Source organism: Vipera ursinii, assembly GCF_947247035.1.
Source record: "Vipera ursinii genome assembly, chromosome: 11".
Lineage (NCBI taxonomy): Eukaryota > Metazoa > Chordata > Lepidosauria > Squamata > Viperidae > Vipera > Vipera ursinii.
This window is the reverse complement of record NC_139524.1, coordinates 19,446,689-19,473,534: the sequence shown is the minus strand read 5'-3', so window position 1 is coordinate 19,473,534 and position 26,846 is coordinate 19,446,689. Positions and strand designations below refer to the sequence as shown.

At 45.1% G+C, this 26,846-nt stretch overlaps 1 protein-coding gene across 3 annotated transcripts in view; it reads right to left on the bottom strand.

Annotated features, from left to right (window-relative positions):
* The window catches only part of TJP1 (tight junction protein 1), a 67,779-nt gene that overhangs the window by 24,530 nt on the left and 16,403 nt on the right, over nt 1-26,846 (bottom strand). For all 3 annotated transcript variants that reach the window (XM_083371448.1, XM_083371449.1, XM_083371450.1), the window contains exons 2-8: nt 12,559-12,615; nt 7,844-7,968; nt 7,302-7,404; nt 5,310-5,583; nt 3,789-3,892; nt 3,005-3,173; nt 2,584-2,710 (exon numbers count right to left, since the gene is read on the bottom strand). In XM_083371448.1, the coding sequence (XP_083227574.1) occupies nt 2,584-2,710; nt 3,005-3,173; nt 3,789-3,892; nt 5,310-5,583; nt 7,302-7,404; nt 7,844-7,968; nt 12,559-12,606 (950 nt within the window). In that variant the 5' untranslated portion in view covers nt 12,607-12,615. The remainder of the gene's footprint in view (nt 1-2,583; nt 2,711-3,004; nt 3,174-3,788; nt 3,893-5,309; nt 5,584-7,301; nt 7,405-7,843; nt 7,969-12,558; nt 12,616-26,846) is intronic.

The window sequence follows — 26,846 nt, the reverse complement described above, 5'->3', positions numbered from 1 at the left end:
CTCTCAGGAATCATTTGCAAGATATCCTCCCCAAAACTTTTGAATTTTGCAGGAAAGGTAACTCTCTATCGACCGACCCATGGATGCAGTTCTCCTCAACCCTTTCGACAGACAGCAAGGATCGTCCAAACATCCCTCTAGCAACCGTTCCATTCTGGGGAGACTCAACCTGCCTGTTGCACCCTTCCAGATGTGCTCCCGGCTCCGGGTGTTCCTGGAACGCTGCAAACTCCCAGAGGGAAAAAACCAAACCATCCAGAATGGCTGGTTTGTTGTGTTCCAGAACTGCCACAAGGCTTCTGACTTATCCTTCAAGAGTAACATTGCAGCCCTAGGATGGCTTGCACCAAGCCATTCCTTAACCGAGAACAATTTTGAGGAATGCCACCTCAGGGGGAAAAGCTCCTTCAGCCTTAGAAGCAGGGTGGGAAGATCGAGTGAGGAGTTCAGGAGCCGTGGAGGTTCTGTCTTCAGCATGTTGTGATTACTGTTTGATTCTCCAAACGCGGTGAACTGCCTGTTAGCCTCAAGCTCTTCAGCTCTGAAGTGTGTTCTTGAAAAGCCAACACTCAAACGCTGCATCCTCAAGTGCCCTTCCTCAGTTTCTCCTGCTCTCCACTGCACCCGCCCTCTGCTTAAAGAGGTAAATTGTTCTCCCGTGATATTTACGTGGACTGTGACAACGCCATGGCCTATGCAAAAGCTGATCTGTCAATGTTCCAAAACTCTCTCCAATAGCAAACTTGGCTTTTCTTGGTCCTGAACCTCTCACAGAATCTCCTAAAGTTCACGTGGAACCCTGAAGTTCTACGGAAGCCAGTTTGAAAAACTCTGGGTTGCCTCGTCTCTCCACCTGGAGGAAGCCTTCCTGGGTAGGATGAAGCAGGGAGATAGATGCCCTTCATCCCTACTGGAACAGGTCAAGCAGAGCGTTTGTCTCCTTGTTGGAGAAGACATGTCCTGGGTCAGCTGGCCAGATCCATCCTAGGTCTTCTCTACTCAAGGGATCAAACAGCTGACCTGGGACAACTCTTCTATCTCACAAACCAGCCCAACAGCCCAGCAGGAGATCAAGGTTGCCACCAACGGTAAATGTTGTGTCCACACATTAATCCTGCACACGCTTTGATCGTGCTTGTCTTTTTATATCCAATTTATTGCAACCACTGGCTAAGAACAATAACAAGAGCTGAACTAAATATGATTCCAGATGCTTATCCCCCTGGGATTATCTCTACCACAGATGATAAAACAGGTTCTGAATGAGGGGAACCCAAATTTTGAACTTTCTAGTAAATATTCAATTTTTTTGATACACACACACACACACACACACACACACCCCTGTTTCTGGATGACAGAATGTTGTTAAAAATTACAGCCACATTTCCCATGACTCATCTAAGGTGTGATTTCACTCTGCAGGTGTTTTTGGCAATCGAGCTTTGACTTCTAACATCTGTGCTGTGTCAGGAAGGATCTTGGTCTTTATTAAAGGATGCTCAACATGGCAACATTCTAAAATAGCCTTCAGTCACAAAACAAGGGAAGTCAGCTCCAGGGTGATTTCATTAAGGGCCGCCTATTTCTAATCCAATGCCCTCCGCCCTCCCCACCAAACCATGCAGGCTTCCATCAGACAGGCCTCCCGTTTAGTAGGGCTAATTCCATCAACCAAAAGTGTAGCTAATATTTGAACCTATTTCATTAGAGTCATTTCTGCTTCCTTTCCACAGTGGTTTTTCTCAACCTTGGCGGCTTGAAGATGGGTGGACTTGGACTCCCAGAATTCCCCAGCCAGCATCTCTGGCTGGGGAATTCTGGGAGTCCAAGTCCACCCATCTTCAAGCCGCCAAGGTTGAAAAACATTGCCAGAGTGACCGCAAGCCTTCTCAGTAGCATTTCTGCATCATGGATAGTATCCAATTCTTTCTCTGGGTCTTTCTCAAAATGTTTTTAATTGCAAAGGGGGGAAAAAAATCAAAGTTGCCAGATGCTAATTCTCCGAGAACCTCTTTGTTGAGTCTAGTCAAAACTCTTGCTTAGAGAAATCAGGACGGCCTGCAGGATCCAATCAGGACCAGAGATTTGGGCTTCCAAGCTTTCAGAACTCGTGCTGAAGCTCAATCCTCAGGAAACTACCAGAATATCTGATTATCTCCAGAATATAGTCTGGAGAAAGAGAGAGAGTAGAAACTCTTTCAGGATGGGCTCCAGAAGTACTCCAAAAGCTGAGAAGACCAAACTGCTCATCTCAGTGACCGACCCAGATTGGATCTTGCAACATTATCCTGGACTTATCTATTTCTTGGGAGAGTCTCACCGCTAAGCATCTAATTCCCCAAATCCATACTTTCCTTTAGGTGCCATCTCAAGAGGAAACCCTCCAGAAGACCACATCCCAAGATAAGATCTAGCGCTTTGGAAGAGATGGAGCCACTGATCCATCGCATCACTGATGCCCAGTGGTGCCACACACACCCCTGGCTCCTGTGTTCACCCCCCCCCCCCCCCCGAGCAGCCATCCTCCCATCCATCTTTCATCGAAAAGTCTATTTGAAAAGAGCACAAGGCGACCATCACCTGCCATTGTTGGGCTGCTGTGGAGAATGTTCTGACCTCTGGTCAGGAGATCGTGAACGACTGCGACGGGGCCTGTCATGGGATCGGTTGGAATGATCAGATGCCAGCGACTGAATTTCTGAAATGTCTGTTAAATAAAAGTGGGGGGTTTCATGAGATGATTTAGAAGTAAAAGGATGGCATGAGCTTCCCTAAAAATGAACACAAGCTTGGGGCAGGACGTGGGTGGGCCATCGGCTTTCCAAAAAGGATCTTCGCGGTTTGCCCAATTTGGTCAGTGGAGGGTGGGCACTTTAGCCATTTCTTCAGCCCTTCCCCTGCGGAAGACTCCAGAAGGCTTGTCGTTCCGCTTGGCACATCACAACTTTTGGTCAACGGGGAGCGACCGACAGCGTGGCGAGAGAAAGGCACCCATACTCACCGTCTCTTTCTGAAGCGTTGGCCGAGTGGATGCTATCGGAAAGATCTGGGACGTTCAACAGAGTTGCTCTCTCATCCCTCTGAACCACCATCTTCAACTTGCCCTTTGACCTTTCTATCAGGGTTTTGGCATCTGTCAAGGACATATTTTCCGTGACAGTTCCGTTGATCTGCAAGAGAACAGAGGGATGACTGGCAGGAGTAACCAATGAGAAGTTAGCGTCTACACCAGAGGGATGTCCAACCTTGGAAGTTTTTTTAAAGACTTCTGGACTTCAACTCCCAGAATTCTCCCACCTTTTGGGAAACGGCTGGTTGGGGAACTCTGGGAGGTGAAGTCCACAAGTCTTAAAATTGCCAAGATTGGACATCCCTGATCTATACTTTCATGGCATGTTTGAAGAATTAAAAGGGTAGAGTAGGGTGCAAAATGCCACCGGTTTTGTCCAGAACAGCTTTTCCCATCTGCAGCCTTCTGGATCTGGTGCTACCTCCAGCAAACAATGAAAGATAAACGATGGGAAAAAGCGGGTTTAATGTATCCGCAAACTTGGTTAATAATATTCCACCTCTTCTCTCCTTTAAACCATTGAATTGCTTTATTTAATACTCCAAATGTATTTTTTTAAAAAAACGAAACAAACCCAGATGTTTCAAAATAAAGAAAAGCAACTTCAAAGAACGGCCGAGTAATGAATGGTGGTTCACTGGAGGAGGGCCTGTACTCTGCGCAGAAGAGATGCTCGAACGCGAGCATAAAAACAAAGAGGGAGAAAGAGACGTACCTTCAGGACAACGTCGCCTTCCTGAATGTTGCCGTCTTTGGCTGCCAAACTGTCTTGAGAAATTTCTTTCACAAATATGTGGCTGGCCAGGCGCAACCCGTATTCTGTGCCAAAACAAAAACAGGGCGAGGTCTGGTCAGCTTGCAACAACTTCTGCAAAACCCGCTTTCTCTGCCAACTGCACTTTCCTCGGCCCGACCAATTCCCACACACAGCAGGGCAGGGCACATTTCGGGGGACAGAAGTTGACCCTTGTTTGGATCTTTTTTCCCCTTCGGCAGACGGAGAAGAGCTGCTGTCTCTTCCTTGGGAAGGAGCAGGAGACCTTCTCAGTGATGGTTCCCCCCCCCACCAAAAGTTGGAATGTTCTGCCAACAATATCCAAAGCCCTCTTTATTGTCCTGTCCCACCTAGCTCAGTCTACTTCAACATCGGCCCTTCAGATATGTGGACTTCCCAAGACCACCTGTTTTAAGATGTGTGGACTTTTGACTCCTAGGATTGACTGAGGATTTCTTGGAAGTTCCAAGTCCAGACCTGTTAAAATGGCCTAGGCCAGGGGTCGGCAACCTTGGCTCTTTTGTGACTCGTGGACTTCAACTCCCAGAATTCCTGAGCCAGTTATGCTGGCTCAGGAATTCTGGGAGTTGAAGTCCACGAGTCATAAAAGAGCCAAGGTTGCCTACCCCTGGGCTAGGCTGAAAAACACTGTTCTAGGTGAACCACATGAAAGGATAATCCATAATCTTCCAACAGCTGGGATCAACCCTGATCTAGCCTAGTAAGACCTACTCTACACCTGTCAGCCAGGGATGGACCGGCAATCCCTCATTTCTTTTTCTTCTTTCCTTGACCCAGTGGTTTTCAAATGATGTGAAGATGTGATGCCCTAAAAAGATAAAAGGTGCAACCTCCTTCCCCCGCCCATGAATGAAGCTAATGATTTCACTGGGATTACGGTTCGACCAGAAACAAATATACCACTCCCTTTTTTAATTGATGCATTGTAGGGATTTTCAGAGTTTCAGCTCTGCAAGGTTGGGTGAAGAACAAAGCATGCAACAAGGAGGAGCAGGAGGAGCAGGAGGAATAATGGTGGAGGAGTCAAGGAAGAGGAGGAAGTTGATTTCCACGCCATCCTTTATACATTTTTGGCCAACTCAAAGTGGTGAACATGACTAATACTTCAGCCTCCAATTTTCTCCACAACAACTACACAGAGAAGGTCCTACTCTTAAAAAAAGTACTTAGAGAAAATACTTTTGGGCAACGTGGGAGTTACGTTGGGTGAACTCGCTAAGATTAATCCCCTCTATGGATTCCAATTCTTTTATGCTCTTGATCCATTTTCAAATAATTCAGCTAGAACATAAAGGGAACCAGCTCCCGACGACCCTAGACTTCCCTCCCGTCTTTAATTTGATCCAAATGGCGAAGTGGGGTCCAAACCGGGGGGAGGAGAGAATTAATTCTTTAATGAAGCCCACCCACTCAACCGAGGTGCCTAAGAAGTCATGGTACCTTCATTCTTCCTCGATTTCACCAACGTGACCTTGGTGGGCTTTGCGGGTTGACTGGAAGCCAGGGACCTCCGATCTGATCTTGGCGACATGCTCCTTTCTCGACTTGCGCTCCGATCCCTCGTCCAACTTTTCTCAGGCCTTCTGCCTGTAGCACCGTGGGAACCCCTGGGGTCATGCAGTTCCTCTTCGTAGCTGTCCTCATCGTTTTCAGAGACTGGGTCAGGATCCGTCCGAGTCACTGGGATCTGGACTTTTTTCATTCTTCGGATGGTCTGGAAGACACCCAAGGGCATCGATCATTCCTGGTGGAGACGTTAAGCTGTCCACATGCCAAACACGGAATGCACAACATTTTGGATAGAACGATGGCTTTTAAACATTATTTACTACGTTGAGGTCAGCAGCCACTGTCTTGTATACATATTAGTGTAATATCCAGGAGAAAAGGCAGAGTTAAATTACAGGTAGTCCTCAATTTACAACGGTTCATTTAGTGACCAAAGTTACAACATCACAGGAAAAAGGGACATGACCGTTTTTCACACTTACAACCACTGCAGCATCCCTACGGTCATGTGGTCAAAATTCAGACCCTTGGCAACTGGTTCATGCTTACAACGCTCGCAGTGTCCTGGGTGTGTGTCACATGATCCCCTTTTGTGACCTTCTGACAAGGCAAGACACATTCATTTAACAACTGTGTTCCTAACACAACAACTGCAATGATTTGCTTAACAATTGTGGCAAGGAAAGTCGTCAAATGGGGCGAGCCCCCCTTAACCTGTCTCACTTAACAACAGAAATACCTGTATTCCCCTTTTTTAAACAATATTTAGTCCTCTCCGGCTGCACCAAGCTACTCTACAGGTGGAAAGGTATGGAATTCCCAATCCTGCCCCACCAGATTGCTGCCTTGTTTACACGGCAAACACAACGTGCTGGGCAGAAAACGCAGGGCACCACCCGAGGCTTCCCTACTTCTGTACAGTCGCAACACCCTACTGATTGTCTCAAAGGGGGTCTTATGTGTACACATCTGAGAGCAGGCTGCCCTTGGGCCTTTCCTTCTGCCCTGCCGTTTGGGTAAAGCTCTAGTCTGCAGCTCCCTGGCCTTAATGTTCAACACATCTGACGCCCGCTTTGGCTTTGAACCTACAAGGTTTGATAAGCAGATTAAATATACACACCTCCCAAGCCCAGAGAGAGAAGGGCCTTTGTACCAGCCAATGTTCTTGGCCAAAGGACCCCGTTCTCCTGCAGAGAGAATATTTGTGCCGTTTCATAGTCAAGAGAACTTTTAATATATCCATGAACAAATCATGGATCATATACAGCTGGAAACATAAGGAGTCCCCATCTCTCTCTCTTTCTCTCACACACAGACACACAAACAAACAAAACTGGGGTTGCCAAGTTGAAGAGAGGGCCATCCTCCATACACTTGGCTATGCTCTCCATATCCATCCATCCATCCCTTTGTATGGCTGCTCACTCAACCCACAACAGGCTAACCAACAACAGAAAAACCAAGAGAACAACTTAAGATTTTGTGCAAAATTAAAGGCAACTCAACCTACTTATAATCAAAGCAGCTCTGGGGGGTTTCCTTCACTGCCTGTTCCAACGCCTGGGAGAAGAACCAGATCTTTGAGGCCACAGGCTGAAGGTTGGACCTACTGAATCTTGGTAAGGAGTGGGTGAGGGGTGTCCCTTAGGGCAGGGGCCACACAAAATAGGCCTGCTGCCTGGGTCCCATTAGATGGCACGGTTTAATGGACGAAACCAGAACCCTGATTTCCAAATTTTCTTCTCCAACCATCTCAGAAGGTGTCCAGCACTGGAGCTACCAACGATCAGCAAAAGAATACTCAAAGGGATTGAACCAGCATATGACACATGCATCCCACCAAGTGACAAACAAACACAATATGGCAACTGCTTTCCTGAAAGACAGGAAAGGTGGAGGACAAAAAACAAAGACCCCACTTACAATTTTGGCGTTTTTCCCACTTTTTCTCAGCTGCTGGACGGCGAAAGCGTGCTCCACGTTATCCATGGAAACGCCGTTAACCATTGCGACACGGTCATTCTCCCTGAAAAGGCAGGTGGTGAAAACAGAAAGTCAGAGAACCACAAGTCAAGAAGACCCCTCCCTCTATACACAAAGGAAGGAAAACAATTTGGTCAAATCCAGAGGATGATGAGAACCAACGTTCTTATGTTCTTCTGTCCACTTTGATTTTTGCATCGTTCTTTTTTTTTTTCTTAGCATGCGGGTTCTCCCAGGCCCAAGGTGAAGAGATGGTGAAGTTCTTTCCGTTTCCCTTTCCCATAATTATGGTCTCAACTGTGGTTGTTAAGTTGAGGGCCACCTGTGAACCCATTACCCCAACGGTGGTTAAAACGGAAGGGATGTGATTCTTGTAACAGCTTCGTGGGAATATTGGATCAGAAGCAAGTGGAATGAGCAGAGACACCTTCTAGAGAGGCCCTACGCCCACTCCTCAAAGCCAAGGTTGAGGCAACACTTACTGTAACAGCCCTTCCGCTGGGCCTCCTTTGAGCACATCTGATATGACAATTGAGGTTTCGCCGCTCTGGAAGTGGGGGTTATCTCTCCCACCGGATATTGCGATACCGAAGCCGAAGCCTGGCGCCTGAGAAGATCAGAAAGAAGGTTGAAAGTCCAGCTGGATGGAATTCAAGGAGCGGGGAATGTTGGTGCCATGTCAGATGACCTTTTCCACAATCTCAGATGTTCTCCAACATCTCCTCTCCGTGAGACTCCAACCCATCTTAGACCTCGTGGAAAATCATACAGCGATTTCCACGATGAGACCACACATGACAAGAGCTCTGCACTAGTGGTGTGTTGAATGTTTTTGGACCACCCAACTCACAAACGTCGTAGAAGACCAGAAGCTGTCCCAGATTTACCGCTGTTCCAACCCAGTGGTGACCCACCTGGATCTCTCTGTTAAAGTTGGGATGTTTCAATCTCACCAGGACCTGCCTTTCATTTCCCCACACAACTGCACACTATCTCAAAACAAGTGAAGGTGTGCTATAAAGTGCCTTCCCATATCTCCACCTGGTCAATGCTGGAGATACAGTATTTGCTCCATGCGATGAAAATACTGTACATTTGTTTTTCATAGTGTGCAAAAGGTTCTAAATAACCAGTCAAGCAAAGCAGCAGCAAATCCTTTGATCAATCTTCTTCCTGCAGGCTCAAAAAAGCAAATTTCTCTGATCTTTTGATTTACTGTTTAAAAACTCTCCGGTCAAGAACAAAATCCAAACAATCCTATCCTGGTTGGGACGTTAGCCAGTAAATTCCGAAATAAATTGCCAAAAGGAGGGAGAGGAGCCGAAGTGGTGAGAACAATAAACACTTTGGTTATAGTTTTACTAGCCACAGCCAAATATTTTACCCAGAACACCAACATCTGGCCTTTAAGCCAGCCAAGTAGCAATTGTGGAAACGCCAACCACAAATGTAGACATCACCAAGGGCTCCTAAACTCTACAGAGTTTTTTTAAAGGCGAGCAGCGGAGCAGCTAGAAGCAAAAATGGAATACGGAAAACCCAACCTATTAAGGCTGATACGATTACGGCGGTCCCGCTAGCCTTGCTCAAAGTGTGATGTGAGAATTGGAAGACTTCCACCATTGCACAGCCAAACCATCCGCAGGGGCCAGGGGAACAGCCTACTCGATGCAAATAAAATAACGGAGGAATAAAAATAAGAAGCCCCTCCTAATTTGGACAAAAGAGAAATGGTTGGCTGCGGTTGGGTTAGCGCCAGGCATAAGATGAAAACCACACAGACAGTTTTTCTTCCTCAATGGGATTCTGCTCATTATGTGCAGAAAACATCACAATGGGGATAAAACTTCCAAGATATTTCCCACACAGTTGGGAAGACATTCTATTATTTTATTTTATTTCCAATAACGAAAAGCGGGACTTGCCAGAATCCACCCCCAAGCTGAAGTTCTACCCTGATGAAAGAACAATGCAAGTCCCCTTCAGACTCCATTCACTTCCTCTGCCTGTATGAGGATCGCTTTTGGAGCGAGTTGCAAGAGCTGAGTCCTCTGGCTTCAAAGCTGTTGCATTTTATGCAACAGACTTGATGGCTCTTATGAAAGAGCAGCTGGTCCTCAGAAGCTGAGATGATCTGCCCTTAAAATTTTCATACACGGCGTGTAGGCGAAGGATTGGCAGAACCAGAGGGTGGAATCAAGAGAGGAACCACCCTAGAATCCCTACATAGTCACAAATGAACTAAGTCAACCCTCCCTGACTGCCACTGACTTTATGTAACTCCAAGCGGGTGCTCACTATTAGCTGAGAAAATTCCTGCATATGGGCTTTTAGCAATAAATCAATTTAATTGGACCTTCATTTGTGGACCTGGTCTTTCGCACCTGGACAGTGAGGAAATATTATGAAGTGTCTCTTTAGCCCTTCCCCCTCAAATGGCTACTCAAGAAAGAACAGTAGCTTTCTCGGAATTGGGGTGACAATTAGAAGAACAAGGGCTGTTTTATTCTGCTGTAAGGAGGAATTCAGAAGAGCTAAAGATATCAACATTCTCCCTTCTTCTGTGAACTTTCTCTACAGGCTACGCAGCGCCAGGGTTGAGGTCTCCCAAATGTAGACCAACATCCAGATGGCATTTTTGCTTTTTAACACAAACCCATCCTAAGAACAACAGGCGGCAAATTCAGCCTTAATGAAATATTAAGAGAGGAGGCAGTTGCATCAACATTTGAGTTTACTTCTCATTTATGAAGTCGGTCAGTGTTTCTCAACCCTGGTGACTTGAGGATCTGTGAACTTCCAACTCCCAGAATTCCCTGGCTAGGGAATTCTGGGAGTTGAAGTCCCGCCTCTCATCTTAAAGTAAACACTCAAGTTATGTCCATCTCAGGTTGTTGGTTTGAAGGCCAAATCCTGGGAATGTGTGCGGTTAGAAGTTCTGTGTGAAAGTTGTTGGAATGTTCCACAGGGCCTTGTCGCGTTCAGAACCCCTTGTCAAATCTTCCCACTATTTCTAGCTGGTAGGAAGTTTCAATCAACCACCATCTCATTCTCCGTCGACCTCACAAAGGAGGAAAAAGAGCAAAACTCCACCGAGGCCATCTCCTTTCCCGCACCTTTCATCTCCAGCTCTTAATTTGGAAAGCAGATGACTTTCCTTAACAAGCCGAGGAGGTAATCTCGCTTTGGCCAAATCCAAGTTTTAATCAAGAATCAGAGGAAGCCGAAAATCTCCTCCAGGACTTCTGTTTCCGTTGAGAAAACACGTCTCACGTCCAAGGCTCAGAAAAGCTGTTTTTCCAAGCGGGAATTAAAGAGCATCTGGCGCCCTTTTTTTTGTCCCCTGCACAAGTCCGAAACCCTCCCGGCTGGGCTGGGTGCTGCAGGCTGCCATCCGAGCAGTGCAGCTCCGATTCATGCAACAGTGACAGACTGAAGCAGTGAACTGTTTTTTGCCACCTCCGTTCATCTCTGAATATTAGTACAGGGGTCCTCAACTTACAACAGTTCACTGAGTGACAGTTCAAAGTTACGACAAGTTGTGACTGCCTTTCACACTTACAACTGTTGCAGCATTGCCCATGGTCATGTGATCCAAATTCGGACGCTTGGCACCTGATTCATATTTATTGTGGTGTCCCGAGGTGTGTGTGTATGTGTGTGTGTGTGTGTGTGTGTGTGTGTGTATGTGTATGTGTGTGTGTGTGAAAGAGAGAGAGAGAGATCCCCTTTTGTGACCTTCTGACAAGCAGAGCCAATGGGGGAGCCAGATTCACTTAGCAACCATGTTTTACTAACACAACTGCAGACATTCACTTAACAACCGTGTTACTAAGTTGACCCCTGCAGCGTGGTTCACTCATCAACTGCGGCAAGGGAGGCTGTAAAACGGGGCTAAACTCGCTTAAATGTCTCACTCAGCAACAGAAAAATTGGGGCTGAATTGCGGTCGTAAGCCGAGGTCTATCTGTATTTACAAAATCACTTTATTCCATCTTTTTAGCTTTCCATATTTAAAAAAGAGGGGAGGGGAGCGGAAGAGCAAGAATAAATCAAGCATTTATCTACGGAGAAGGGAGATGAATGAACTCGGCTACCAGGGAAAGACACCACTTGAGTCAACAATCTAGATTTCTAAGGTTACAACGGTTTTATGGAGTCGCTCACAACAGTGTAATCCGACTAGGGTGGTGTTTAACCACACTTAAGTGCATGTTGTGTACACCTCACTGGATAATGTCTAGTCATGTACAAACTGGTTCAGCTGCTGTTTAATTCTTGAGCAACTGAGCAATTTGTCCACTAGCTGCCTGGTCGATCCTTTCAGATTTTCATCTCTCTCTCTATATATATATATGATTCTGTTTTGGATTTTGGGGGATCTTATTACAGGTTGTAAGTCCTTGACTTACCACTGTTTGTTTAGTGACGGTTGGAAGTTACAATGACATTGAAAAAAGTGACTTAGGACCATTTTTCAGACTTACGACCATTGCAGCAGTCCCCCAGGGTCACGTGATCAAAATTTGGATGCTCAGCATCTGGTTCACATTTATGACGGTGGCAGTCCGGGGGGGGTGGGGGGGGGGTGCCACGTGATCCCCTTTTGCGAGCAAAATCAGTGGGGAAGCCGGACTCGTTTAACAACTGTTTTACCAGCTTATCAACTGGAGTGATTCACTTAACAACTGTGGTGAGAAAGGTCGTGAAAAGGGGCAAAACTCAGTTAACAACTGTCTCACTTAGCAACATAAACATTGGGCTGAAAATTGTGGTCGTACGTTGAGGACTGCCTATATAAGACCATCCGGGGATTTCTTCTGGAGCACCACAAAATCTCTTTGGGAAAAAGGCAAATGAAAAATTAAAATACAGTGAAGGTGCCATCTTCCAAGTCCACTGGGCTGTACTAGAAAGCCCCAATGACTGTACAGCATCATGAAGCACAATAAAATGCTAAGGTCTGTAGAAGACAATCCTTGGGAATGGGGGAATCCCATCTAATTCCAAATTGTGGAAAGAAATTTGGTCAAAGGATATAATAAATTATCCTAGGCTGCTTTCCATGATACCAATTTCAAACAAGGGAGCAAGAAATTTTGCTCTATTTTACCTTCTTAAAAAGATCCTTATTTTTCTTGCTGCTTTCAAGAATATTCTGGATTTTTATCACAGAAATCTCTTTTTAGAAACTCACCCTGTGAAGCGTCACTGTGTGCTGTTCCCATATGGCGGTTTCTTCCATTGTTGTGCTCTGATTAAAGAGGAAAAAAATCAGAATTAATTTCACTAATTAACTTTTGTAAAACTGTAATCCAAAGCATGCAAGAGCCACTTTCAAAATGACTTTGGTCGCTGCTTAAAAGTCCAAGTTAAACCAACTGTGCGTTTTATGGCTTTTAAATTATGATCATGGTGCTATTCAGTTCCTTTTTTTAGCTTAAAAAAGCTATTATGAGCATTTATGTACTGGACGATAGTTTTCATCTTTGTAAAACCAAAAATTATAATGAACTAGCAGCACATCAAACTCATACATTACATGCTCATAAAAGGCATGTACTCCAAAGGTTAACCAAACATACCCAGAAATCAAAAATCTCTTCCCATGAAAAAAAATATTTCCTGTACATAAAATCATTGAACGCATAAAGATGGAAGGATCATGAAATACCCACAGTAGAAGACTTGAGTTATAAAACCGACTGAGCTTGCAGAAATGGTGAAGCTGATCAGTTTGGTCAGGGAACAAAAAAGCAATGAAATATTTTTTTTTAGAAGCTAGAATCCTTATATGGATTTTTTTTGTTGTTGTTGAAAGAAAAAACAACTGAATTTACACTTTATGGATTTGAGGATTAAAAAGGGTTGAAGAGAGAGAGAGAGGGGAAAAAATAGTACGTCAAGTTACTTGATAGAAAGAAGAGCAGACCTTTAATTCTATGCTCTTGTTTATTTTATTTTTCTTTCCTTTTTTCTTTATTCTTTTAGTCTGTTATACTTTTATTGCATTGAAAAATTCTAATACAAATAGCCCGTGTGTATGTGTGTGTGTTCAACTTTGCTCACGTTCTTTATTTAGGAATGTAATGCAGACAGGATTGGCTCCATACCCAAAGTTTGGGGGGGGGAAGAGTTTTGGAGCAGGTACATCTATTCGGAGATCCCTTTCTGACACCGGATGCAAAAAATAGCAAACCCCTAATTATGGCAAACGTCTGTGGATGATCAGCCTTGTTGACAAAAGTAGTAACAACCTCAAGAGTCACTTTCAGAGTGTTATGGGGCCAAAGGCCGACCCAGGGGAAAAAAGGGGAAACAGATCGAGGCAAGGATTGGAAAGACCACGGCAACCTTTGTATATATATAAAAAAAGGATTATTTTTGCATTAGGTCTGGAAGCATTCCAGGGCCAATCCTACTGAGAAAACCCTTTCCTCCATCCTCATCCCCCCACCCACAACTAAATGATCTGCTTGCAAACGGGGTTTCCACCCTCCACCCCCAAAATCCCCGAAAAATCAAAAAGCGCCACCCTGCACAAAATTGCACCGCCTTCGCCCAACGACCTAAAAGGAGCAGCCAGATCCAGTTACCGTCAATTATAATGTCTGGTGGTTTTTTTGGCCTGCTGTGCTTTTCCACTCATTGTTTTAGAAAAAGTCCCACCCCTGGTTGCTTTGCAGAAGGGAGGGGATGCTATACCTGGCACACATTTTATCCTCCGCCAGGAGGATTAAGGCAGGTGAGCAGGAAAGTCACATTTAACCGACGCTGCAGTTGCACGGGCGCTAATCTGCTCTCTGGTGAACGCACGGGCTTCTCCGTCAAGCCAACGGATTAAAAAGGGGTGGGGAAGGTTCCCATCCAGTTTTAATTTATCGTTATTTATTTTTTCCTTAAGTTGAGATGACAGCCGGATCAGAGGAACCCTTGTAATTTAGGGCTGCGAAAGTAGCTCTGTGTTCAGAAGGGATAAAAACCAAAGCCCAGGAGAGAAAATGAAAGAGTCAGAGGGAGTTTTACAACCTCTAAATCTTCCCTTTGTGAGAAGCGCTCCAGTCTTTAAGCCTGGCATCCTTCAGAGGTGACCTTGCCAAAGCTAGTTTACAAGGAAGAGCAAACAGGAAGGGATGGAAAGAATATCCCGGAAGCTTCAGGCAGGGAGAAGAACAATTCCTGAATTGTTAAAAACTAAACCGTGGGGTGGGAGAATTTTGCAATATTGATTTTTGTTCTTTCCTGCCAATCAGATGTGTGCCAGTGTTAGGATTCACATAGAAAGCATTGCTGCATTGTACTTTTCTTCAGCCCAGAACTTGGCTCTCCCACGGGACTAAAACACCACACTGGGTGTTTGTTTTGCGTTTTGTAGGGACCCAGATTAGGATTGTGTGACTTCAGGCTTCGCTTAAGGGGGGTCAAAAAAGCAAGGGTGACTTTAAAAGAAGAGACAAGAAGCAAATCTTTCCCCCAAACTGATTTTTGAAACAAAGATGCAAAAGTCAAGATGTTTCTTTGGAAAATCAAATATATTATCAGATTTCTTTCAAGGAAAGTCCTTCCCATTCCTTTTGCCTATTTCCAATATTTAGCAAATGCCAGTTAGCATCCAGTTCAAGAAGTGTGAGGCATTCCTATAAAAAAGTCTTTTAATTAGGAAATAAGAATATTGATGAGTTACCAGAGTTTGCTGTAAAACAATTATTCTACTGCCATGTTGGGTGCCCTCATTCTGCCAGCTTAAAAATGCTAGCCTTGGAACAAGGGACGCCCCATTTAAATACTAATTCATTGCAAAAAAAATATAATACTTTTTAAAAAACACCCAATAATTTATCTCAATCCTGTCAGGACGCTGCAGAAATTTATTTGTGTTTCATATTACTTATCTGCCCATCTCCTTTGAAGAGGGGTGCTTGACGGTGTCCAGTTTAACCAATAAAATTATTTAAATCAGAATAATTTAAGATTAAAAGCTTTAAAGGTATAAAACATGTTACGAAATCCATTTGTCTTGGATTCCAAAAAAAGAAAAGAAAAAAAGAAATAAAATAAGAATTGCATTTCTGTTTCATTGGAACGGTCTGGACAATCTCAAGGCAGCCAGAAGAAAACAGTGCTTACAAAACTTGGGAAAGAGTTCAAATATTCTGAAAAGAAAGCCCGCAGTGTTTGAAAGATCCTTGGGAAAACACCTCCCAATTAAGGATTAAACTGAAAAGGCAAGGCTGCGTTTTTGGGGAAGCGCTGATAAAATATCGACATGAAGCAGCACCCCAGGAAAAAGAAAATAAAACTTAAGTTGCTTCTTGAAGACAGAGGATCCCTACTTTTGCTGTAAATTTTCAACAATGCTTCTGGACTTCCGGACCACGACACACAAGGGGGGGGGGCGGTTTTCAAAAAGGACAGGATGTTACTGTTGTATTGTGTATTTTGAAAAGAGTGCAGGCCGTTTTGTATCAACAAAGGCTTATCTCCCAGTTCAATGCAAGAGGGGATTTCATATTCTCAATCTTTACTGACCATCAGGGAAAGAAATCTACAGAGACACAGAAATTAACTCTTTGCTGAGATTTTATGGAGCCTCAATTTGCTTTCTTTTGGTTTGCGTGAAAAGTTTTATTTTGACTTGATTTGCCTCTCTCCGGATAGATGGAGAGGAAACTATAAATTGCACGGGTAAAATAAAAACAAGCTGTTGGCAATCCAGCCACAAAGACAGCGATCTGATTCCGGCAAAAAATGCAATTTTGCTAAAAAGAAGAAGAAGAAGAAGAAAAGAAAAGCCTTTGAAATGATGAAGCTTCCATGCCATGGAAGGATCAACACAGAAAGAGAAGGGAAATGCCAGCGAGGCTAAATATTGGCCTTAGAATGTAACTGCAGATGTTCGACAGGAGTCTAGATTATTTCAACCAGATCACCAAAATCTGAGCTTTCTAGATCAGTGGGGTCTTTCTTGTCTTTGCCTGTCCCCTCTTCTGAAGCTGCCCTTTCCTTGAAGTTCTTGCTTCCTTTGCAAGGGAGGTCAAGTCTTCTCCTCCATGGGACCCCAATTCATCTCTGCTTCTCACGGTGGGGATGGGCCGTCTGGATTGGCCTGGCCATCCTGCTCCTTCTGGGGGGGCGAAGGCAACCCAAAGCCAGCAGTTGCTCCTTCTGGATTCCTCAGATAGCTCCTGAGGCGTCTCTGCAGTTGGGATCCCATTACGGAATCCCACCACCTGTCTGCAGCTCAGCTTGGTCTTCTTGGGTCACGCAGCTGTTGTCTACAGCTGTTGGGCCTTCCTTTTGCCTCTTCCATACACACCCTTGCACCCTCCTCCCAAGCCGTTTTGGAATTCTCAGCCTGAAGCACGACCCAACCCATTTCTTTCTATTCGTGTACGTTGTGGGGCTTTTTCACAAATCAGAGAACTAATGCAGAGGAGCTTTCCAAACCAACATAAAAGTCCACATTTCTCAGAAGGAGAAAACCCGAAGGAAAAGAATTGCTGGCAGGAGGGGAGTTAAATGACCTCAGGTTGCTTTATCTAACAACAGGAAGAGGTGTGACACGTATGAGCATTGACTGTGCAACTATTCAGGGCAGGGCCATCTGGGTGTGCATCAGGCTAGGAACATGATGCCAAAGGGGGCAGCCAATATATCCTCCAAATAAATATCAGAAGAGCTCCCTTTATCTTCCCCCCAAGAGCTGCACCTGTATTTTGCAAGGCAGCAGGGAAGGGCTAGACCTCCCCGGTGTATTCAGATCAAGGTCTATCAAAACGTAGCCAAGTTAAAAACGAAGTCCACACACCAAGACACCCTTGGATTGCGATTCCAGCAAATCCGGAAGGATGAAGTTCTTATTTTTGTTTACTTGCATTGCGCCAGAGTTTCTGCTTACACTAGAGGAATCCAGCAGGCCAAACCCCACTCCAGGAGACACTTTGACACCTCTTCCTTTTTATTCGCACACACCCCAAAGAGTTATGCCGAAACACACACCCACAAGCAATCTTTGGCCATGTGTAATACACCAAGCCTTCCACAAGGACCTGGCTTATGTTTTTCAAATCCAGAAGACAATTCCAGATGTGGAGCGCCTTAGCATCAGGAAAATGTAGACACCCCCCAAATGCTAATCTCATGATTCTCTGACGCGCAACTTATTGGTAAGAATAGGACCAACGGATTCTTTAAGGTAAGAGTGGAGGCAACCTGGACACGGTCTAGCTCAGAGGAACAAGTTCCAGAGCCAAATCTCAGTGCTTCAGAGGAGAAATAAGCCTCTGTTCCAAGTCAAGGGTGGGACATAAAATCCCACCATGGTTACACTTGGCCAATTGCGGCTGAGAGAAGCAGAAGCCACATGCTTTGGTAAGGCACATCGTTCTTTCTTTCTTTCTTTCTTTCTTTCTTTCTTTCTTTCTTTCTTTCTTTCTCTTTCTTTCTCTTTCTTTCTCTTTCTTTCTTCTCTTTCTTTTTTTTTCTTTCTTTCTTTTCCCAACTCAGAGATAAAGAACTGATTTCTATTTATGTTAGACGACCATAAATTCCAGTCTGTTGAGGACAAAGTAAAGGAGAATGTGTATTTAGCAATAGCTATCTTTAAACTTCAGTTTACCACATAATAGCAAAGAAAGCCATCTTTCTCTGTATACACTGGGCCAAACCATTCATTTGCTTGGAATGCACAAAGTAGTTTGCCTTAACCTTTAACCCAGGTTGAGAGGACGGTTCTTATCAGCGACTTGCCTTCAGAAATCGTGGGCGCTCCATCACTGGAGATTTTAAAGGGGAGACTGGACATCTATTTGTCTGAAATGATACAGGGTTTCCTGCTTGAGCAGGGGTTGGACTAGAAGACCGCCAAGGTCCCTCCCGACTCTTCTGTTATTAGGCTATAGGCCATGTGGGCTGAGCATTATGGCAGATGAAAGCCAACACATACTGCCATTTCTCAAAACTCAGGAAGAGTGGAAAATTGCAAAAAAGGGGTTATGACTAAAGGCGTTCTTACATTATCACTGTACAGGTTGCAATGAACAACTGATACAGTACAGTCTCTTTAAATTGTGCTTTATTTAAGGAATGTACGAATTTATACCAGAACTAAACAAACACGAATCATTTTCCGGTGCTGAGTGGTGAGCCTGCTCCAAAATCTAAAGATGTCTCCTCCTCCTCCTCCTCCTCCACTACATAAGATATAATAAATATTATACTCTTACAAACTGTCTTGCATGTCATCAACCAGTCCTCAGGCAGATGAGCAGAGAACAGACAGTGCCCCCCCTTGCCAAAGGATGGTGAAACTCAGCCAATGAAATGGGGGGGGGGGCACTCTTAGAAACTTGACATTTGAAAACCAAGCAAAAAAGAGGTTTTGGAGCAGTCAAGTCGTACTCCATGCCCAAGTGAAGAAAAAAATACTGGCAATCTGGAACTGTTCTTTTTATAGCTATGTTGCCCTTCTACCAATCCCCAGTCATGGGAGTTTGAACCCAGACCAGTATTGGGAGTGGGGGGGGGGAGGAAGAGGAGGAAGGAAGGAAGGAAGGAAGGAAGGAAGGAAGGAAGGAAGGAAGGAAGGAAGGAAGGAAGGACAAAGAGAAGGAAATGGCCTTGTCTGATTAATAAGGGACCAATATTTCTTTAGTGATCCAAGGGGGGCATTCTGGACCAAGTCTGTGGCATTTCAGCCTTCACACAAACTTTGGGCCAGATATCCCACCAACCCAAAAAGGAATCGGCCCAAAAGACAAGCTGGAAACCTTCCTCTGGTCTAAAAAAAACACGTGTCACATTTTGACAACATGCACATTTTCAGAAGCTTGGCAGCACCGACCCTTAATAAAGGGTTTGAACCTCCACAAACATTGAGTAGGCAGGAATTTGGCAACACATATTTTCAGGACTGAGGAAGAAATGTACACCAACAGCCCCGTCTTGCAGCTTAATGATAGCCTGAATGTTCGAACTCAAACCACTATAGACTAAATTACAGCCTCTGGTATTTCGTTTGCAAACAAAGGGGGGGGGAGCTTATATTTAGAAGATGGAGGCCTCATTCTTTATTGCTATCGCTGCTTGGATCTTTTCTTGGAAATGGTCTCCGTTTAAACCAGTGGCCACTTTAAGACTTGTGGACTTCAACTCCCAGAATTCCCCAGCCAGCCACAATTCTGGGAGTTGAACTCCACAAGTCTTAAAGTGGCCATGGTTGGACAACCTTGGTTTAAACAGTCTTGGTGTTTTATTAGAACTTGGATCGTAATATAATTCAATCTTTTCAAGGCAGCCTCCCTCCATTTCACAAATAAATTGTGTGCAAGTCTTAGGACAAGACGGTGTAGCGGTCAAGGTGTTGGATAAGGACTAGAAGAACCCAGGTCCAAGTCTCTCTTTGGCTACGGATCCTAAATGGGCAACTCTAAGCCAGTTACTCTCTCTTAGTCCAACCCGGTCCTTCTTCACAATGTCAACTAAGGACCACATGTTTTGGAGTTCCACCACCACCCTCATGCAAGGTCAAAACAGCAACAGGTTGAATACCAAACTCTGCTCACTCAACCATTAAGTCAACATCTTCTTCTGCTTTGTCATGTAAGCAAACTCCCTAATGTCCACACAAAGCCCAGTCGCTTTTGGTGAAATGGGCAGCTTCATAAATTTGATCAATCAATAAATGTTCAAATCCTGTCCAGTTAGTCCTCCATGAACATAAGAGAGGTCCACAACAACTGAAAGCACACGACACTACCACAAAATTGTCCTGAAATCTAGAAATCCTTTCTTGATTTGTCTTCAGGAGCCATCCTCTGCCTACTGGCCCTTACTTAATGAAGAAACGTCATTAATGAAGAAAAAGTCTAAGGAAGAAATAGTCAAAATGCCTCATCCTTGCCAAGCTTCTCCAGCTGCAAGACGTGATAAAGTGAGCAGGGTGTCTGCATTTTCCAAATTGAGGCTCTCAATTCTCAGAGTTGTGATAACATACAGCTGTAAAACGAAAAGCAGACATGCCAGAGTTCATGGCTGACTAAGTTAAGCCTGAACGTTGACTTGATGTGTTGTACCAGGCGCACACAACTGCTTTGGACAGCCAGCGGTTGAGCTTGGATTTCACGCATTCCAGTTTAAGCAAAATTATTGGCCTAATGAGCAGGCACTTAAGTTAGGCAACGGAGCTGAACGGATTAATCCTGCAAAGAGGTCCGTAATGGCAGCTTAGACCAGGGATCTACAACATAGACAACTTTAAGACGTGGACTTCAGCTCCCAGAATTCCTCAGCCAGCAGAGCTGAAGTCCACAAGTCTTAAAGTTGTCAAGGTTGCAGACCCCTGGTTTAGATGCAACCAGCAAAGTCTGAACATTGCAAGCCATACCCTTTTAGCAGCCTCCAAAATGTGCCCCCTGCAACAAGATTTGTCTGCATTTGAAGGGCCAATAAATACCCAACTGGGCCTTTTTTTTGTTGCTAAACGAAAAAGATGTTCTTGACCAGGAAACCAGCTAATTGCCAGTTTCAACATCCCGAAAGAAGCTTCCTTTCCATTTCCAAATAAGCTCAGGCAATGCTTTCAGCTTTGAGGGTTGGCTGCACGCAGATAATCCTTGCCTTACGATCGTCATGACAGTCCTAAAGTGGGCCTGATTTTTATAGCCTTTTTCTCTGGGAAGAGGTTACAAGGCAAACACGGCTACGAGGCAAAGCCATTGTGGGTTTTGTTTTGTTTTTTTGCCAAAAGACACTGGTTTTCAACAAAATATCTCATAAATCACAGATACACGTGCACGCTTGCAAATGGTGGTGACCAAAATGCAGTCCTGTGGCTGGGGGGAGGAGGGCAGATACTGGAACTTCATAAGTACCTTTTGCGTGGTCCACTGCTAAGCGACTAGTTGCAGGTTGAAGCTCTCAACTTATGACCAGTCACAAATCAAGGACTTTAGAAGTCTAGGCAAGCACAATTCGTGATGTCCCAAAGGGAGAGATTTCACAAGTAAGATAACAGAAATTTGGAGAGGCTGCTTATTTCAAGCTGGTCTAGAAAATGTGAGAATCACGGCGGAAAGGAACAGCGTCTTCGGTTAGATGCCTGCAGGAAACTTTGATGATGATGATGCTGCTATTAAACAGGTTTTCCTTTTGGGTTTTTCCGACTGACTTAAATGGGACTGGCAAGTCAGTTTGCGGGGGGGCTTTTTTGATACCCGACATTCTCCCAAAAAGGCGTTCGACACCCTGAAGTTTGGATGACGGGGCACAATGCAGATGGACCCACAAATGTACCCAGGACCAGCTGCAAGATGGCCGGTCAGGCACGGGATCCAGGCATTTAAAGCTGGGCCCCAAAGCTGCAGGGAAACCCCACCCCCTCCCAGCAAGAAATTCAGAGAAATCAAATTCTCCTTTTTTGCACTAAATGTTTCATTCTTGGTGATGTGTCTTTGTGGCTTTTTTTTTTTTTTTTTTGGCAGCAACGCCAAAGTGATTCGCCACCGTTTTCTTCTGCAACCTTTTGAAAGGTTTTTAAAGGTAGCCTGCTGCCTTTCTAAGTCAAGCCAGCTAGCAACCTTCAAAGCGCCTAGAGACATCCAGGGTGGTGTGTCCCCGAACAACCAAACCACAATGGGGGTTTCAAATGCAGCATTTCAAGATGAACCCACCAACAGGAAAGCAGCTGCATTTTGGGAGAAGGTGGCAGCGGGGTGGGGGTTGGGGGGGGGGACATAAAATAGCTCCAGTGAGAGCATTTGTCTCACTGGAGGCTTCTGGTTTTGTGAACGATTGAGTCACTCGCTCCTGGGGTCCTAGCAACTTATAACCATTCAGTGACCGTTCAAAGTTACAACAAAACTGGGGGGGAAAGCGGCTTAGGACTGTTTTTCACACTTACGACCGCTGCAGCCTCTCCTTGGTGTTCACGTGATCAGAATTCAGACGCTTGGCAAACTAGCTCATACTTATGACCGTGGCAGCATCCCAGGGGGTCGAGTCATCCCCTTTTGCGACCTTCTGACAAAGCAAAGTCAATGGGGAAGTCGGATTCACTTTAACAAGCGTGTTACTGATTCAACAACTGCAGTGATTCACTTAACAACTGTGGCCAGAAAACGGAGCAAAACTCATTTAACAACTGTCTTGCTTAGCAGAAACAAAAACTTTGGGTTGAGTTGTGGTTGTTAACTCGGGGACTATGTGTATATTGTGGGTTATGCTGGTCAGGGAAAACTTTGGACTTACCGCCGATGACCTTGGTTCCCACGGGACGAAAGATTATTTTGACTAGCAAAGCACCTGGCAACCCCCCTCCCGCCATGCTATGTGGCAGCTGAAAATGAACAGGGAAAATGGCTGCAGTCATGCTCATTTGTAGAGTGGACATTTAACTGATATCCTCATTTTTTTTGGGGGGGGGAGGAACTTTTTGCTTATTTGCTCCTCAAACAAACGGGCTCCAAAGCTGGGTTCCTTGTTCCAAGGTTACTGTGCAATCAGGTTATAAATGAGAGCAAAGAATTAGAAACATTTCTCATTCCAGCAAGCTGAATTTTTTTTTGCGGTGCGTGTGTGTGTGTTGCATTTCCCTTTCATCTCTGCCCCTTTGCCCCTATGTTGTTTCCCCCTCTTCTGCTCCCAGGCAGTTTTGGGGGCACCAATGTGGAAATCCAGGCTGAGTAACGGACCCTCTGAAATTATGCAGAGTTCAAGCAAAAATTCTGCTGAGCTCGGAGTCCTTCCGACAAGGACAAAAAAAGCGACCGAATTCACAGCTCTGAAAACAAACAAAAAAAACCTGCCAGTAATCCAGAGGTTGCACAAATTTAATCTCTCAGTTGTCCACTGATCACACGGTAGGATATAAACCCCTCAGAAATCTCTCTTGTCAGCTGTTTTATGGAGAATGGCAAAGCAGGCCTCTGAAAGGGTTTCCTTTGGCTGGTGCTAAATACACACACACACACACACATATCCATTTCAATCCAAATAGAGCTGGACCTTGGAGGTCTTCTAGTCCAACCCTCTTGCTCAAGCAGGAAACCCATTTCAGACAAGTCACTTCTTAAAAGCCTCCAGTGATGGAGCAGCCACAACTTCTGGTGGCAAGTTGTTCCACTGGTTAATTGCTCTCGCTGTCAGGAAGTTTCTCCTTAGTTCCAGGTTGCTTCTCTCCTTGATTAGTTTCCATCGTTGCTTCTTGTTCTGCCTTCGGGCGCTTTGGAGAAGAGCTTGACTCTCCTGTTCTTTGGGGCAACTCTGTTATTCTGTATTTTGGTGCCCTATCAGTCTTTTTTTTTTGTCCTGGGGGGGGAGGGAAACACAAAACCCGGTCCCCTCTAAAGCTGCAGCAAGCCTTTGCAAAATAAATAAATAGCCCTCCACAGATGCTCCTGCGTGCTGCCTCCACATACGTCAGAGCTGTGCAATTGCAATGAAAGGCTGGCTTCTTCTGGAGCTAACTAGGCAGAGAGACAATTATGGCTTCTCTCTCTCTCTCTCTCTCTCTCTCTCTCTCTCTCTCTCTCGGGAGTAATCGGGAAACCTCGTATATTATGCCTGTTTGACATGCCGTGGAGGAAAGGAAAAAAGAAAGGAAAAATCCACGGACGGACGGCATAAATAGCAGCTTTTTCTCCCATAAGTGAATGCTATGGGGGGGGGCGCGTGCAGGGGAGGGAGAAGAGAACGTGATCCGGATTAGGGATGCTTATATTTTCGGAGAGAGTGAATTAATAAGGGTATTTATTTCAGAGAAGAGAAAAATCAAACTTTGCGGCGCGCTTGGCCAGAGGGAGGGAGGCAGGCGGCTTTCCATCCTGGATAGAAGAATCTTGCGGAGGTATTTTTAACAGCACATTTCAGCCGAAATTATCAAGACCACCCCCACCCCCACCCACCCCCGTCCAAAAGTATCAGACAGGAGAGTTTGGGGCTCTCTTGAGTCTTCTCAATTGAGGGGACTAGCAATGCTGTGTTTAAATTTATTTTGCCATTTATTTTTTGCATTTTAATTCTGCCACTCAGTGCTGTATCATCTGCAATTCTGATCAAATGTTTTGAGCCATAAAAATATCTCCTTCCTTCCTTCCATCCTTCCTTCCTTCAAGTCCCTTCTTAAATCATTTCTTCTCCAGATGGCTTACGAAAGAAAAGCACAATTATCCACATCTGAACCAACCTAATATGAAGCTCAGGCAGCAAACAGCTCAACTTTTTTGACTCGAGAAAATGCTTTTCAAAACTTCTTGATTCCCTTGCAAGTGTAGCATTTTAATCAAAAGCCTGCTGGTTTATTTCACACTTCATCCCAGTCAGAATTTCCCCAAAAATTGGACAAATCTGACTAGATAATTAGGACATAATACAGCAAGTGTTATTTACAAAATTATCTGCAAGAAGAAATCTATTTGCTTCACGTTTAAACAAAGCCCCTTTTGATGACTACAAGAAACGCTCCTCAGAAAGTTTATTTCACAAAGCTTCTGTGAACTCATTTGAAACAAGCGTGGTGTGCACAGACTGGTCTAACTGTATAACTGAAGGTTGGCACTTGGTTTCTGAGTGCCCCAGGCTGGTCCTGGGCATCTTGTCTCCATGCTTTTCAGAACATTAAAATCTTATTCTGCTTGGTGTTAAGTGTGAGACAGACTACCAGTTCCTTATCAGTTGACAACTGCAGAGTGCCAGAAACCTATTGTGTGTGTTGAGACCTACTGAAACCTTTTTGATGTTTGCAACCTCCCTCTCTGTTGTGTTGTTGAAGTCTCGTTTCTCCAAAATGGTCATTTCTGAGATCTTCTAAAGAGCTTCGAATCTACTTTGTGCTTGCCTGGAGATCCAATGTCAAACTGGGGTCCATAAATTCTATGGTTTCAAAGTTTGTTCCATTCGTTTCCAGGTGGAATCCAAAGGGACAACTCTTGGCAGATGATGGTCATCATGCAGAGGTCTCCAAACTTGGCCAACTTTAAGACTTGTGGACTTCAACTGCCAGGCTGGTGGGGAATTCTGGGAGCTGAAGCCCACAAGTCTTAAAGTTGGCCAACACTAACTTAAAGCAACGTTCCTCAACCTTAGCAACCGGAGAGGATGTGGAGGCATCTCTTGCTTCTGCCCTTCCTGGGGCCTGTGATGGTGATGCTGCTGCTGTAGATATGGAGCCACAACAGGCCCATATGAGTTTGTGGCCGGGTCTGCTTCCCACGCTGACCTCCTGCATATCTGGCTTGTGAGAACCTGCCCGACATCTCAAATTCTGGGGCACCAAAGTGTCGCATCCTATTCTGCCCACATATCCTTGCTCTCTCCATTTTAAGCCTCCCAAGTGAGCAAATTTGTTTTACGATGCTGCAATGAAGGCAGTCCTTGACTTACGATCACAATTGGGCCCACAAGTTCTGTTGCTAAGTGAGACATTTGTTGAGTGAGTTTTGCTCCATTTCATGACCTTTTCTGCCACAGTTACTAAGTGAATCACTGCAAGTTAATAAGTTAGTCTCCCGGTTGTTAAGTGAATCTGCCTTTCCCACTGACTTTGCTTGTCAGAAGGTAGCAAAAGGGGATCACGTGACACACACACACACACACACCCTCGTCATAAATGTGAGTCAGTTGCCAAGCGTCTGAATTTTGATCATGCGATCATGTGGAAGCTGCAAAGGTTGCTGTAACTGTGAAAAAACGTTCATAACTCACTCTTTTTCAGCACCGTTTTGACTCTGAACAGTCACTAAATGAATGGATATTAATCAAGGGGTACTTGAACTTTATTTCTCCCTCTCCTGGGGGGAAACAACAGCAAGAATTTTAAAGCCAGCCATCAAGGAGTATAGCTAGAGCAGGGGTCCCCAACCCCTGGTCTGTGGATCGGTACCGGGCCGCAGCAAGCCAGCAACCGGTCCACACAAACAAGCAAAGTCCCATCCGTGGGATGCAGGCAGCACACAAAACCACGTAATCTCCGGTCCGAGGAGAAACTTTTCTCCATGGAACCGGTCCCCAAAAGATTGGGGACCTCTGAGCTAGAGGAAGGAGAAGGAGACCCTCAAAATCTGCCCAGCTAGTTTGACGGAGACCCTACGGTAATGCCAGCTTGCTGATGCCCAGAAGGGACACCCCCGCCCTGCTTCTTTGCTATGGCAGCGAGGATGACGGCCAAGGGGTCCCCCCCTGCCAAAATTAACTCAGGAATTTCCCCCTCCCCCTCCCTTCCCCGCTTCCTGGAGTTAAGCGGCGAATTCCAGGCTGGTCTGTGGGGACACCCGCTCGGATGGCGTTGCTCTGCAGCTTCGGCACCTGCTGCTGCTCACATTCCTGCCTTGGCGAGAGGACAACAGCAGGCCGGCATGTTCTCACACCAGCAGCAGCAGCAAAGCACATTTCAAATCAATGCTTTGGCCTCTTGGCTCAGATGTCGGCCGTTCCTAGATGCAGAGGGAGAACCGGCCAATATCTGGGGGTGGACGAGGAAAGGAGGCTTTT